The sequence below is a fragment of the Trichomonas vaginalis genome, chromosome VI, assembly GCF_026262505.1.
Source record: "Trichomonas vaginalis G3 chromosome VI, whole genome shotgun sequence".
Taxonomy (NCBI): domain Eukaryota; phylum Parabasalia; order Trichomonadida; family Trichomonadidae; genus Trichomonas; species Trichomonas vaginalis.
In genome coordinates, this window is record NC_067208.1 from 10,625,327 (window position 1) to 10,639,108 (window position 13,782).

General features: G+C 34.8%; 12 protein-coding genes and 2 pseudogenes across 14 annotated transcripts, besides 1 other annotated feature; 9 read left to right on the plus strand and 5 right to left on the minus strand.

Moving 5' to 3' along the window:
• Positions 1-13,782: part of a mobile genetic element that runs on past both edges of the window.
• On the minus strand, positions 120-1,079 carry TVAGG3_0840940 (uncharacterized protein; the record flags this gene model as incomplete). Its single annotated transcript, XM_051248851.1, has 1 exon — positions 120-1,079. One exon carries the CDS (start codon positions 1,077-1,079, stop codon positions 120-122), a length of 960 nt encoding a protein of 319 aa, XP_051084326.1.
• TVAGG3_0840950 (uncharacterized protein) lies at positions 1,097-1,498 on the plus strand (the record flags this gene model as incomplete). Its single annotated transcript, XM_051248852.1, has 1 exon — positions 1,097-1,498. The coding sequence occupies one exon, from the start codon at positions 1,097-1,099 to the stop codon at positions 1,496-1,498; it is 402 nt and encodes a 133-aa protein (XP_051084327.1).
• TVAGG3_0840960 (uncharacterized protein) lies at positions 1,518-1,673 on the plus strand (the record flags this gene model as incomplete). Its single annotated transcript, XM_051248853.1, has 1 exon — positions 1,518-1,673. The coding sequence occupies one exon, from the start codon at positions 1,518-1,520 to the stop codon at positions 1,671-1,673; it is 156 nt and encodes a 51-aa protein (XP_051084328.1).
• TVAGG3_0840970 (phage tail repeat-like family) lies at positions 1,693-2,277 on the plus strand (the record flags this gene model as incomplete). The annotated part of the gene is made up of 1 exon (XM_051248854.1): positions 1,693-2,277. One exon carries the CDS (start codon positions 1,693-1,695, stop codon positions 2,275-2,277), a length of 585 nt encoding a protein of 194 aa, XP_051084329.1.
• Positions 2,322-3,026, plus strand: TVAGG3_0840980 (uncharacterized protein; the record flags this gene model as incomplete). Its single annotated transcript, XM_051248855.1, has 1 exon — positions 2,322-3,026. One exon carries the CDS (start codon positions 2,322-2,324, stop codon positions 3,024-3,026), a length of 705 nt encoding a protein of 234 aa, XP_051084330.1.
• Positions 3,095-3,696, plus strand: TVAGG3_0840990 (annotated as a pseudogene). The gene has a single exon. A coding segment is annotated over exon 1 (602 nt).
• TVAGG3_0841000 (uncharacterized protein) lies at positions 4,812-5,473 on the plus strand (the record flags this gene model as incomplete). Its single annotated transcript, XM_051248856.1, has 1 exon — positions 4,812-5,473. A coding segment is annotated over one exon (662 nt), but the record flags the coding sequence as incomplete, so codon positions are not given.
• Positions 5,742-6,656, plus strand: TVAGG3_0841010 (organellar and viral DNA polymerase type B; the record flags this gene model as incomplete). Its single annotated transcript, XM_051248857.1, has 1 exon — positions 5,742-6,656. One exon carries the CDS (start codon positions 5,742-5,744, stop codon positions 6,654-6,656), a length of 915 nt encoding a protein of 304 aa, XP_051084332.1.
• On the plus strand, positions 8,122-8,577 carry TVAGG3_0841020 (uncharacterized protein; the record flags this gene model as incomplete). Its single annotated transcript, XM_051248858.1, has 1 exon — positions 8,122-8,577. One exon carries the CDS (start codon positions 8,122-8,124, stop codon positions 8,575-8,577), a length of 456 nt encoding a protein of 151 aa, XP_051084333.1.
• TVAGG3_0841030 (protein of unknown function, DUF4106 family) lies at positions 9,016-9,465 on the minus strand (the record flags this gene model as incomplete). The annotated part of the gene is made up of 1 exon (XM_051248859.1): positions 9,016-9,465. One exon carries the CDS (start codon positions 9,463-9,465, stop codon positions 9,016-9,018), a length of 450 nt encoding a protein of 149 aa, XP_051084334.1.
• On the plus strand, positions 9,928-10,380 carry TVAGG3_0841040 (uncharacterized protein; the record flags this gene model as incomplete). Its single annotated transcript, XM_051248860.1, has 1 exon — positions 9,928-10,380. One exon carries the CDS (start codon positions 9,928-9,930, stop codon positions 10,378-10,380), a length of 453 nt encoding a protein of 150 aa, XP_051084335.1.
• Positions 10,397-10,815, minus strand: TVAGG3_0841050 (annotated as a pseudogene). Its single transcript has one exon. A coding segment is annotated over exon 1 (419 nt).
• TVAGG3_0841060 (His-Me finger endonucleases family) lies at positions 10,858-11,442 on the minus strand (the record flags this gene model as incomplete). Its single annotated transcript, XM_051248861.1, has 1 exon — positions 10,858-11,442. One exon carries the CDS (start codon positions 11,440-11,442, stop codon positions 10,858-10,860), a length of 585 nt encoding a protein of 194 aa, XP_051084336.1.
• On the minus strand, positions 12,399-12,935 carry TVAGG3_0841070 (protein of unknown function, DUF4106 family; the record flags this gene model as incomplete). The annotated part of the gene is made up of 1 exon (XM_051248862.1): positions 12,399-12,935. The coding sequence occupies one exon, from the start codon at positions 12,933-12,935 to the stop codon at positions 12,399-12,401; it is 537 nt and encodes a 178-aa protein (XP_051084337.1).

Below are 13,782 nucleotides of genomic sequence, written 5' to 3' on the forward strand. Positions count from 1 at the left end.
AGTAACACTGAGGTAGGAGGAAGCCATACACATCGCGTTTCAGGCTATACGCAAACAACGGGACAGAGTAAAGACTACATGCCACCTTACATGACAGTTTACGCATGGTATAGAAATGCTTAGTCGTCATTTTCAACTTCTTTAGCATATTCGTCAGGAGTTGTCTTATATTTGTTAGGAACTGTCTTTGAAAGTATACCACCTTGAACCTTAACAAGTTTGAAACGAGGTCTGACAATAGTAGTTTTATCTTCTGCTTGCAGTCTGTACATTTTGCCATGTTTGCCTAAAACTTCATAATATTCTCTTGTATACTTTCTTCTATTTTTACGAACACGAATGCGAGTACCTGTCGAGTTCCCATTGTTGTCATAGTCAATAGTATTTTCATATGGGTCGCGTTTAGGTATTTCTATTTTTACTTTGTCACCTTTCTGAAGTTTGAAGCCTGGCATTCTTTCTTGTTTGTCTCTTTTGACTAAACTATTAAATATATAGTCTTTCTCTAAGTCAGGGTTGTTTTTCATTTCTTCGGGGGAGTGGTTTCCCAAACCTTTTTGTTTACGGCTATTGTAAATATTTAAAACTTGTCTCATCTTTGCCATGGAGAAGTGTCTATATTTGTCGTCATATGACATTTCATTTGCTTCACCACCTTGTGGTTGGTTTAAGTCTCTTAAGATTTTTATACAACTGTCAATGACACCAAGAGCAGAATGGTTTTGGTCGACAATGAAATATTGGTTTACATTTTTTGAACGCAGATAGTTTTTAATATCGTCTGATTTGAAAGAACTTTCACAGTCAGATGTCAGTTTAGTTGGATGGTATTTGTCAACGAATATTGTCAAAGCAGTTTTTACATCTAAAATATTTTTGGACCATAATGGTATGGCTTCACAGTATCTTGTGTTTTGACCGACAAATATTAGCCAGTATGGAGGTCCATCTTCTCTATACCTCGGAATGTTTTCCAAGATATCCATAAACCAAGCATTTGGTGTTGAACTAAAGATTTTTATCATGAGTGCTTTCTTTGTTGCCTTAGAAACATAGGGGTCCTTGTTTGGATTCGTCATTTTTTAACCCATAAGAAATGGGTTTATTTGGCGCATTAGCAGGAGTTGCATCCAGATTTTTGCCCGCAGTGGGAACAATAGCCAGAGGTGTATTTGGAGTTGGAAGGAAGATTTTGAGTACATTAGGTATACTTAAAGAGAAAGCACAACCTATTATACAAACTGTACAGAAAGGTTGGGATGTAGCACGAGATGCAGCAAATCTTATTCCAAATCCTGAAACAAGAGGAAAAGTTCAAGGATGGATGGACAATGTTTCCACACAAGCAGGAAACTATTATAACAAAGCAAATGACTACTATAACCAAGCAGGACACTATATGGACCAAGGTGAAAGATTCTTTAACAGAGGATATAACCATGCACAACAATGGGTAAACAATAACCAACCTCAACCACCTCAAACTTGGGGAATGTAAAGTTTTTTACTGAGATGAAATGAACAATACAGCATTGAGACAAATGGGTTCAAGATGGATTTGTCGACTTCCAGCAGTTACACAACCACGTGTTTGTCAAGTTCTTCCTATACCTCAGGAAGTTTTAGACCGACTTAAAAAACCTAAACAACCAGTTGAAAACAAACCAAACTAAAATTTTTTACTGAGATGAAATGACCGAAGAAGTTGAAACGGTAGATTTGACACCACAAACAAAAAGTTCAGAACCATTGTCAAAACCTGTCAAAGAACTTACAGATGAAGAGAAAAATTCAATAATAGAAAGTGCCAGGTCTGGAAATACAAACCCTAACTATAAAGTCACTTTTCATAGAAATGGAACGGCTAGTATCTCAAAAAAGAAACAGACTCTCACAAATAAAATATTGAAGTCTGAAGGAGTTAAAGAGACAACAGATGGAAAAGTTTACTTCACCGACCAACAGTTCATTATAGAACATCTCATTGACTTAGAGTCGAAATATTCTAAACTTTACAACAAACACAAAAAGTTGAAAGGAAAACAAAAACAAATGGCATATGACATTTATGAAGATACTAACGACACAACCATACCTGCAAGTGAAGTAAAGTCAGAGGAACCGAAAAGTGACGAAAAACCAATAGAAGAAGGGAAGCCAAAAACTGAAGATAAACCAAAACCAAAGTTTAGTTTGGAGACTAAACCAAGTCAACCTTCATTAGCTGGTATGGGTTGGCGTCAAAGACTTTTGGTAGCAGGCGGTTACGTAAAGTAAAGAAAAAACATTTTTTTATTTTTATAAAAATGCCCCCGCATAGAATGGATAGAAAATCTGCTAGAATAAAAGCAGAGTTAGAAAGATATGGTTGGAAAGTTTCAAAGAATTTTAAATATAGGAAGGGAAGACCCATAAAAGTCTATGACAAACTGGCTGGTCTTCGCTACGAGATGGACTTGGAAACAGCACGCGCCAATTATCCAAACAGACTAGAGAGATTAGAAGAAGAGCGTCTTATGAACTTGCCTTTCGATGTTTCTGAGCCTCAAGTTGAAGGACACGACGGCTTTGCCAGGTTCTACTGGAAACATAACGAACAGTTGCATCCTTTGAGAAGGAAAAAAGGTAGTGCAGAGGATGGTCATGCTCCCATGGAAAGAACAAGATATGCATATGAAAAGTACCGTGAAGTTAGAAGTCAAATTACATCTGGTCGAACCTTTACAGTAAACTTTGAAGAAGGAAAGAACAAAGAAGGCTTCATGGGTGTACTTGCTGCCATACAAGACGGAAATAAGAAAGGATACAATCTCAGACTAACCGTAACAGATTTAGATGGTCATATATACTACTCACATGGCAATGTCACAACAGCTGCAATGCTTCTTGACGCTTTCAAGACTACAAAGAGAGAACAAATGGTTGACTCCGACTCCGATATTTTGAATGCAATTGAAGGAATTGTAAGCGTGAAGTTCGAATGGTACAAACGTAACCCTCAAGCAGTCAGACAACATGTTTGTTAGATGAGAAATATGAAATGGCATACCATTTTAAAACATTTTTTAAAACAGTATATTTTTACATATATTAAATGTTTCAGGTTGAAAAACAAAGAACAAAAGTAGCAGATACAAAACCGTTAGACTATATCTTTACAAACGCGGGTAGGAATATATCAGATGAAGAAATTTCATCCCGTACTTACAGGTTTGACTATCCAATTCGTTGGCTTCAAAGTCCTTCAGATGCAAAGGCAATAGGATTTAGAAGAGTTTTGTTTTCAAATAGAACTAACGCTTTTATGTTTGCAGTATATTTTCATGGTCAGTATGAAGGTTCTGATGGTCTAATAGACAAATTTGACGAAATGAGAATCTTTACAGTTCGTTCAGACGAAAGTCTTGAGAAAACTCTAAATGACTTTCAAACTCAAATAAACAAATACTACTGGAATTTCAAGAAAAATACGACTCTTTACTAAATGGAACATACTATCTGAAACTAGAATATGACAAGATGAACTCCACAGTTTCATTTCAAAGGATTGAAATTAACCCTCGAAGAAGTACACAGTTTTTATTTTGGGAAGTAGACAAACGTTCTTGGGCGCAATTTCTTCGGTTACTAAACCAGAACGAACCATTACCACCTGACGGTCCGTTTAAATTTATACGCCCACCAACAGATTTGACAGTTTATAGAAACGTGTTTGACCCTCAAAATGTTATATGTCATGCAAGTTTCAGTTCAAGCAACAATAGTTTTCTTTGTATCGGTAAGGACTTTTATGACTTTGCTTCTAAATTCTACGAACCACCTAGTAACAGTTTCTCTGACTTTCAAGTTTGGTTCACAACAAACGGTGTGCAGCATATTATACCTTTGTACTATGACTTTTATCTCGAATTGTCTTTCATATACAACTACGGAAAAGTGCTGAAAAAGTACTGAAAAATATATTTTAGGGTAGAAGGTTAGATCTAACCTGTCTTCTACCCTCTTTTCTACCCTCTTGAATTTTCATGAATTTCCTTAAGATAGAAAAAAATATATTTTAGCGTTATTTTTTTTAAGTTTGGTCATCCTTCACTATATGACAAATATACTATATTTTACTTAAAAATATGCAAGCGGCTCATAGCTCAGTGGTATGGGCTACCTCGCTACAGGCGTCGAAGACCTCGGTTCAAATCCCGATTCGCGCAGGTTTTTTCCTTTTATGCAGTGAAATTTCATGTACATAGGTTACTTTGGTGTTAGACCCTAGTGAAGAAAATAGAACGATATAAGTTTACATTTGTAAGGTTACTTTGGTGTTAGACCCTAGTGAAGAAAATAGAACGATATAAGTTTACATTTGTAAAGTTGGACGATAAAAATCTCTGCTACTAGCAGTACTGCTACTGTCAGTAAAAGTACTGCTACTGTCAGTAAAAGTACTGCTACTGTCAGTAAAAGTACTGCTACTGTCAGTAAAAGTACTGCTAGTTGCAGTAAAAAGGAAAATTTGAGAGGGTTTTCGACGATAAAGTACTGCTACTGTCAGAAAAAGTACTGCTACTGTCAGTAAAAGTACTGCTACTGTCAGAAAAAGTACTGCTACTGTCAGTAAAAGTACTGCTACTGTCAGAAAAAGTACTGCTACTGTCAGTAAAAGTACTGCTACTGTCAGAAAAAGTACTGCTACTGTCAGTAGCAGTACTGCTAGTAGCAGAGATTTTTATCGTTGTGGTCCGACGGTTAAGCCACAAACGAATGTCCGACGTACCACCAAAAAATATTTTTTTATTTTTATTGTAAGAACAGAAATGTCAGTCGAAGCAAAAACGTTCACGAACAAATCTAATGGCGAAACATTCACAAAAGGCACTTACAACGGTATTGAAGTCTTACGTAGAGACAAGGATGGTTATATAAATGCAACAAAGATGTGTCAGCAGTTTAGGAAAGACTTTAGAAGGTTGTTGGAAAATAAGTCCTGGGAAGAGTATTTTAAGGCATTTTGTGAAGAATATACCACCCCGCGGAATTCCGCGGGTTGCTTTTTATACAATGTTAATGCAGGAATTCCTGATGAAATCAAACAGGTTAGAGGAATGTATGTAGACCCAAGACTCGTAAACTATATTGCAATGTGGGCTTCTCCAAAATATTGTATAGCAGTTGGAAAAATTATGGACTCCATAGACAAGAAAGTTCATGAGAAGTTAGATGAAGAAGAACTTGAAGATACAGTAGAGAATGCAAAACCTTTGTTTGAAGAAGAAGTTAGAAAAATGCATGAAAAACAAATAGAACATGAACGTGAGATATGTTCTGGTTATAGAGATTCTCCATACGAACTAGACCAATGGGAACAAGAAGATTTAAAGAGAGAATTTAGAGAATATGAACTCGCTAAGATAACATTAGAAGCTGCAGAAAAGAAGTTAAAAGTTTGGGTCGTTTTGTACAAAAATATTGTGAGTAAATGAACCATTTTTTCGGCAAAAATATATTTTAGGGTAGAAGGTTAGATATAACCTGTTTTCTAACCTCTTTTCTACCCTCTTGAATTTTCATGAATTTCATCGTAAATGTTTTGTCATGATTTCATCGTAAATGTTTTGTCATGATTTCATCGTAAATGTTTTGTCAAGACTTCTTCGTACATGTTTTCTAACCTCATGAGTTTTCCCGAAATAAAAAATAAAGTTGGTTTTTTTAAAAAAATATTTTTTTATTTTTATTGTAAGAACATGTTAGCAACAACAGCACCAAACTCGTTAGTCATGAATCCAACATCTATGTTAGTAGAGATGAAAAGCTTCATTCCTTCTTCATATACTTTCGAAACAAAAATCCAGAAGATAAAGCAAGAACTTTTAACAAGTACTTTGGACTGTTGTGCGAAAGATGAAACAAATGAACAGTATCTTTATGAAATGCAGGACATTATTGACCATCTACCTAAACTTCCTGAAATACAACAACAAAAGCTTACTATTCCTGAATTCGACGAAATAGAAGTCAAAGCAACTGACTCAGTAGAAATAAAGAAGTTCATACGAAAGGTTAACTATGAGTTTCTTGGATTTCATTGCAACCACAAAGTCATGGACAAAGATTGCGACATGGTATATAAGAACATCTCTGACATATACAAATCTGGGGAGTTTAAGACCTACGACAACTTTGTTTCGTTAGTTGCTGAATGTGTATGGCAGATAAGAGATAAAGATAGAAGAGGTAAGATATGGAATGAACAGATAAAACCCGCAACTTTTGAGTTAAAGAGAGCAATTGACGCCTTAGTCATACTAGCAGGTAAGGTTTCAGAATATAACGCAAAAATGAACCCACAATGTTCTAAATGTAAAGCAGCAATGAGGAAATATAACTACTCCGTCAAAGAGATAGAACGTATGCGAAACGACTATGCTGACTTAAAGAGGGAGGCAGAGAAACCAGCAGAAGATAAAATGGACATGTTGACATTTCTAAACAAAAACTATCCAACAGCTGACGATTTCCTTCTTTCAGATGTCAAGAAGAAATATAAAGAAACCTTCGGCATTGTTAAAACATTCGATGTACTGACAGAAGAAATAGAAGCTACGAAATTGTTTAGAATTTCACGAATTCACAATGTTTACCATGTAAAACGCTTATAAAATAACTGGGGTAGAAATGAGGTTAGATATCGGGTTAGATCTAACCTTCTACCCTAAAATATATTTTTGCTGAAAAATGACCAAATTTCATGAATTTCCTTAAGATAGAAAATAAAAGCTAGTTTTTTTAAAATATTTTTTTTTATTTTGTATGTAAGAACAGGAAATGTCAAACATTGAGTTTGAAACAGTTGGAAAGATAGACAATGACACCAAAGTGGTTAGAATAGGTGATTTAAACGTAAGATACTCAAAGAAATACAACAAATATTCTTTGTCAGACATTTTATCTCCATCTGGAAAGAAAGCAAAGGACTGGGTTAGAATTGCTTCTACTCAGAAAATTTTGACAAGAAATCCTGAGCTTATGATATCGGTAAGATTCTATGGAACTACAGCATATCTCATCGACAAAAGTCTTATACCAATAGTTTGTTATGGTTAGACCCAGTTGTTGGATATAACTTCATAACATATGGTTCATTCGACTCAGAACGTTGCAGTGAAGGCTTACTTTACATCGTTCAGAAACCGAAGGACTTCAACACAAAAAGATATAAGATAGGAAGGACATATAATATAACTCTAAGATATGACAGTACAGTCAATAGAGTCAAGGTTGTGTTAGTTAACGATATGAGAGCTGCTGAAACAGAACTACTCGAAAAGTTTGAGAAAAATGTATGGTGCTCCCATAAAAGGTAAAGAAACGTTTGAAGTAGATGAGATAGATAGTGCTATAAAATTATTTGACGAAGTTGCTGAAAAATACATGTAAAAATAACGTTTACCATGTAAAACGCTTATAAAATAACTGGGGTAGAAAAGAGGGTAGAAGACAGGTTAGATCTAACCATCTACCCTAAACATTATTTTTGCTGAATTCAGCACAAAAATCTGAGTAAAATGGCATAAGATTGCTACCCTCGAAAAACCGAGGATAGAGATTCCGTACGAAAAACAGTGAAATTTCTCTAGACCGACTTCCTTCGGGGTCGCCAAAACTCTATGAAATCATGAATTTCCTTAAGATAGAAAAAATAAAGTTAGTTTTTTATAAAATATTTTTTTATCCTGTATATAAGAAACAGATATGTCAACAACAGAGAACACAACAACAGTTATAGTCCATGAAGCTATAAATGAAGAATATGAGTGGGTTCAGTTTAACAAACAACTCCGTCTCATTCGTTCGGTCAAAGATGACATGTACCAAATGCAAAGTATTTTGAATACTCTTCGTTCTACAAAGCAAGCATACCATTGGTTTGAAAACCAACAGACAAAAGAACTTTTAGAAGAATTTCCTCATATGTTTGCTTCCCTCGGAAAACCGAGGGAAGAGATTCCATTCGAAAATCGCAAGAATTTGGCTCCTTGTTTGAAAGGATATTATGTACATAGACTTCTTGTAAATGCTGTTGCAATGTGGGCTTCACCTCGTTACGCTTGTTATATTTTCATGATGTTAGATGAAATTCATAGACAAGAACGTGAAGAGATGGAAAAGAAACTTCAAGCAAAAGATGAAGTCATTGAAGCAAAAGACAAAAACATACAGAAAAGAATACCACGTTCGGTACCAAAAGGAAAGGAAAAGAACTATAAGTATATGATTTATACTGAAGAGATGGAAAATGAAGAAGACAGAGATATGGTTATGTTGCATTTAGTCAGAAGAAACAACAAAAGCTTTTACGACCTTGCTAAGATTTACAAATCTGACAGAAATTGGTTCTATCGCGAAAACTTACCGATTTCAATGACCCCAAATGAAGATGTGAAACAAATAGTTCAAGATACGTTACCTCAAACACACTATGATATTAAAGGTTGTACAATACTTACCTTCAAAGAAGATTTGCCATTGTTAAAGGAAAAAATAACAGAGTATTTTGACAACTTCAAACAAGCAGAGTAAATGAACCATTTATTTTTACGCTTGACTTCAGATGGCTCAGGTAGCTCTATAAGGTAAATTGTCTTGTCAAATCCTTCTGGCATTCCGAGTCCTTCCTTCCGACATTCCAAGTTCTTCCATCCGACAGAAAAAGTTTTTCCATCCGACAAGAAAAAATTTTCCCGACAACTGGAAAAAATTTTCCTGTTGTCCGTCCGTAAACCATTCAAATTTTCGAAAATTGAGAACTTTTTTCCCGACAACTGGAAAAATTTTTCCCGACAACTGGAAAAAATTTTCCCGACAACTGGAAAAAAATTTCCCGACAACAGGAAGAACTCTTCCTTCCGACAGGACACAAACGAATGTCCGACGTTCCTCTTCCTGAATGTCTTCCAAAGCCAGAAGAACCGACAACCCCAGCACCACAACAGACTAAGACTCAAACACTTACATTTTTCAAGCTTGACTTTTTACAATTTGAACTTTGTTCGCGTAGATGTGAATTCTGAAAGAAGTATGAGGGTCTTGTATGACTTTGTACTTCTCCCATAGTTCATGTCTGTCAAACTTACCTGCCATGGACTCTTTCATAAGTTCCATGAAATCGTCTTCGGACAATCCAGGGAAAAGTATGATATCAGTAAGTATTCTTTTAACATCCTTACTTAAACTCTTTGCTGTCTGTACACAAATGACAACTGAGATGTTAAAGTGTCTGAGCTTCTTAAGAATTCGACACATGTCTTGTTCTCTGTTCTTTAACAAAGGATGAGAAGCAAAGTCATCTAAGATAAGAAGACATCTATGAGGGTATGTCTTCCAATCGTAAGATTGCAATTTCTTCGAAATGTATTCTATCTCTTTCTGTTTGTTTCTGAAGTGTTTCTTCTCTAATATTCTCTGCATTTCCTCATTTGGGTCTTTAAACTTAGAATTGACATACTCATTTATAGCATTGTACTTCAAAACTCTTCTTTGGTACTTCTTTATCCAATCTAACAACTCAGAGTCTTTTATACATACTAACTTAGACTTTTTTATAATATCTTTGAACGAATTGACGGTTTGATCGAATTGACCAGAAGTACTACAAATAACAACTAACTCATAGAATGGGTTCTTCTCATCTAGTTCTTGTTGTTGTGCAGCCATTTTAAGATAAGTGAAAGTCTTACCCGACCCAGGTGGTGCGATTAGACCTGTTATACCATTCTGAGCAAATAGGAACTTGTCATGTATAGGTTTTATCTGAGCATTTTCTAACTTCCTCTTGTTCTTCTTCAAAACATTCTCAAATTTCTTGTCAATGTCAGCAAACTTTTTTTCTAACATATTTTTAGAAAAATTAAAATTTTTATCTTTTAGAAAATGTCTAGTGATTTCGCTATCTATATTCGAGACAAGCTTTTTGACTCTAAAACATCTGTCGACCATAAAATCTTACATAGTGTAAACAAGAAAGGTGAATTTGTTCTAAAGTTCTGTTTCTGGGAATATGACAAGAACCATAAAACATTAAGCAGAGCAGTCTTAAAATTTGTCAATGACAGACTTGTTGACAGAGATGACGCCTCTTGGAGAGATGAAGTCCAACAAAAGTTCTTAGAATGCAAAGAAGACACATGCGCTGTTCTTGAAGATGAAATAGGAAACAGAATAGAAGAGCTATTAAAGGACAAAGAACTTTTACATAAATATGGTTCTGAGAAATTTGACATAACTCCACCAGAAAAGAAGAAGAAGAGAGAGAAGAAAGAAAAGAAAGTAGAAGAGAAGAAAGAACCTGAACCAGAGCCAGAGAAAAAGAAATTTGACATGTAAAAATAAAATTTTATTTTTAGAACATTTCTGGGTCAATGTCAATGTTCTCTTCCTCTTTAGGAGCAAACACTGGCTTAGACTCTAAAATCTTTTTACCCAATTTACCTTGAACTTCAACTATCTTAGACTCATAATATTCATAGTCGTCTGCTTTCTTTGGTTCATAAGTATAACAAGTTTGTATGCTTTGCCTTCTTTAAGGTTTGAGAACCTTCTGTCAAAATTTTCTTTGACTGTTAACAAACCTTCTATGTCTAAGTCTTCAAATTTCGCACCATTTTTAGTCACAATAGCAAACTTAACTGGTTCGATGTTCCAAACTTTGTCAAATGAAGACTTTTCAAAATGGTAGAAGTAAACATTCAAATATGCGAATGGAGCTAACTTATCTTTGACTTCTGTCATGTACTTATTTACTGAAATATATTTCGTCATCTTTTCTATCGGATAAAAAAATATTTTTTTTTTTAAAACGTTTTAAAATGGTATGCCATATAGCTTCTTGAATTTGTTAAGAAGTATTTTAACGTATTTTCCATCTGTATCTCTAGTGTTTACATAAGCATAGCCATCCTTAGTAAAACATACTTGTAATTTCCTATAGTTTACGCCGGTATAAAAGTAGAAAGAGTCTTGTTCTTCGCTATAGTAGTAAAACTCAAACGTATGCTTGCCATAGTCTATAATTTCAATTGCTTCATCTTCTAGTTCGTCGACAAATTCGAATACAATATCTCTAAATTTGCTTTTGTTCTTATTGTTTTCAGAACGAGTAACCCAACGTAAGTTTTCAAGTCTATTGTCGTTTCTTATACGGTTTATATGGTCTACAAGAGGTAGATTGTTAGGGTTCGGTATAAAATGAGTTGCAATGACAACATGTTTTAAATAGTGTTTTCCACTCATCTTCATCCTAGCATATCCTTTATTTTGCTCCCATTCGCTTAAAACTCTTTTTGTCTTTTTGTTTCTGACTTCAAATGACTCACAACAGTGAATTTCATATTTCTCATCTAACAAACAAGTTTCCCAACGGTCTTCTCCAACAAACTCAGCGTACATTTCAAATAAAATAAAAAAATATTTTTTTAAAAAATGTTTTATTTCATGCAATGTTTTACTTCTCATCTAACAAACATGTTTCCCAACGGTCTGCTCCAACAAAACTCAGCGTACATTTCAAATAAAATAAAAATATACTGTTTTATTCTTGAGCTATTTGTTGCATTTGTTGTTCCATTTGTTGCATTTGTTGTTCTTGAGCTATTTGTTGTTGAAGTTGTTCTTGTAGTACAATACTTTCACCAGTTGCATCTTCCAATTCGAAACTTTCTGCCGTCATTGACAAATACATAGGACATAAAAGTTTTACAGGAACAAAGTTTGCGTCAACTAAGGTTAAGTTTATGTTTGCTAAAGTGTTTGAGTTTACTAAAGCTGAAAACTCTGCATTCGAATGAACAATAGGCAAACCAGCAGAGAAAGTGTTGTTTATACGCATGAGTATCTTTTGGTCATAGTAGTTTCTGTCGACATTCGAATAACACTTTGAACCTAAGTTTGAAACAATATATAAAATAGGTGTACTTAAAGTCAATGGAACAGACAAACCTTGTATGACACCTTTTCCTGTTATAGGAAACTGTTGGTAGTAAAAACCAGATATAAGTTTTGTATTATAGCTCATATCGTTTATACTAAACTCAGTCGGACATCCAAACATAATGAAACCTGCTCTAGTTGCAGCACATGTTACATCCGTCCTTAAAGTATTAAATAAGTCAACAAAACCTGTTGGTGGTATATCTGAGTAAGTATCTTCAAAGAAGTATTTTTTACCATTCACAACAACAAAGTCTTCTGGTGTCAAAAGAGCAAAACAGGCTTTAGTCGTCATCGTGTTTAAAGTTAGTTTACAATATCGTCCTTGAGGACTTTGTAAGTTTGTTGTTATAGAATTATATGACTCAGGGTTTTTAGTCGTAATAGTATAAACCACTATGTCTTCTGCCATTTACTTAGCAAGTAAATTTTAATGAAATGTTGTGGTCGTCAAATATTTTTATGACGTCTGGGAAACTATATTTTAAGTTCAACGTTTCACCTCCTTTCATAACGTATATCTTGTCAATGACATTATATGAAACACCACAGCAACTAACGTCGGGTTCTATTTCTTTGATGTTTATATCGTCTGCCTCTGTCAAAAGTTTCAATAGTTCTTTCAAAATTTCATGAGGTGCGATGACATATGAGTTCACTTTTACAGGGTTGTGTTCGACCAAGTTTAACATTATACCTAAAGCTTGACAAATCTTCTCCTGAGTTTTAAGTTTGTCTTTAAGTTGTTGGTAGTCGTTTCGAATATCTGCAACAGAACTTAAGTCTCTGCTAACTTCAGGATATGTTGGTTGTTCTTTTACAGGAACTATTGTTATACCATCTTCGTCTTCGTATGGTTTCCCCACTTCAACATCTCTTTCTTTGACATTGACAACAACACTTTGACTGTTTGTTTGAGTTGGTGAATTTAACTTCACATCTGCCACCGCCATTAAACCTTTTGAAACACTCACGCTTCTATTTTTCGGAAATGACATTTTACTTAGAATAAAAAGATGGACGTATTCGAGTATCTCTTCGAATTGAAGCAGAACAAAGTTTACACACACAAACAATACAAGTTCATTGACAGAATAGTTCTTTACACAAACAATGGAAAATGTTATAGAATAGCAGTCTTTGCTGAACCAAAATATTTTCATAAAGCAAAGAAAGTTGGTATAACCGAGATGGTGAAAGTTCTTGAAGCAGACAAAAATATAACAACAAAACTGACCGATATTTCTAAAGGTAAGTTTTTAATACAATACTATGTCAAAACTGGCGTACTGTCAATATTTGACGGAGAGAAGTCAGTTCAAGAACAACTTACTGACCTGCTGCCAAAATCTGCTCGATGGAAGCTGTCGTTATGCCAATCTGAGGAGCCCCAGCAGGTTTCATCGAACGAATCTTCAAAAGAGCATCTTCCGTGAAAAGTGCTATTGGTTTTGTAAACTTCTTTGCTCTCAGTTCATCTGGACCGTCTCTGTCACCAGTATATTGTATTTGAACTGTACCAACAGTTGAAATACCACCCATAAAGTCTTCTGAGTCAGCAAATGGAATGCCAAGCCAAAAGTTTGAACGGTCTCCATTTGTATATTGAGTTTTTTGACCTCCTGTATGAGTCCATACTTTCACATATGGCATAATAGAACTTTGCATTTCAGGGTTAATGGTTGTTGTGAAGTTGTTGTTAAAGTTCATAGCATCTAATGTCAAGTTGTATGACCTCATATCCTCAACTGTAGAATATTCTTCTCTTGGATAATATTTGCCATCTATGTTTATATGGTA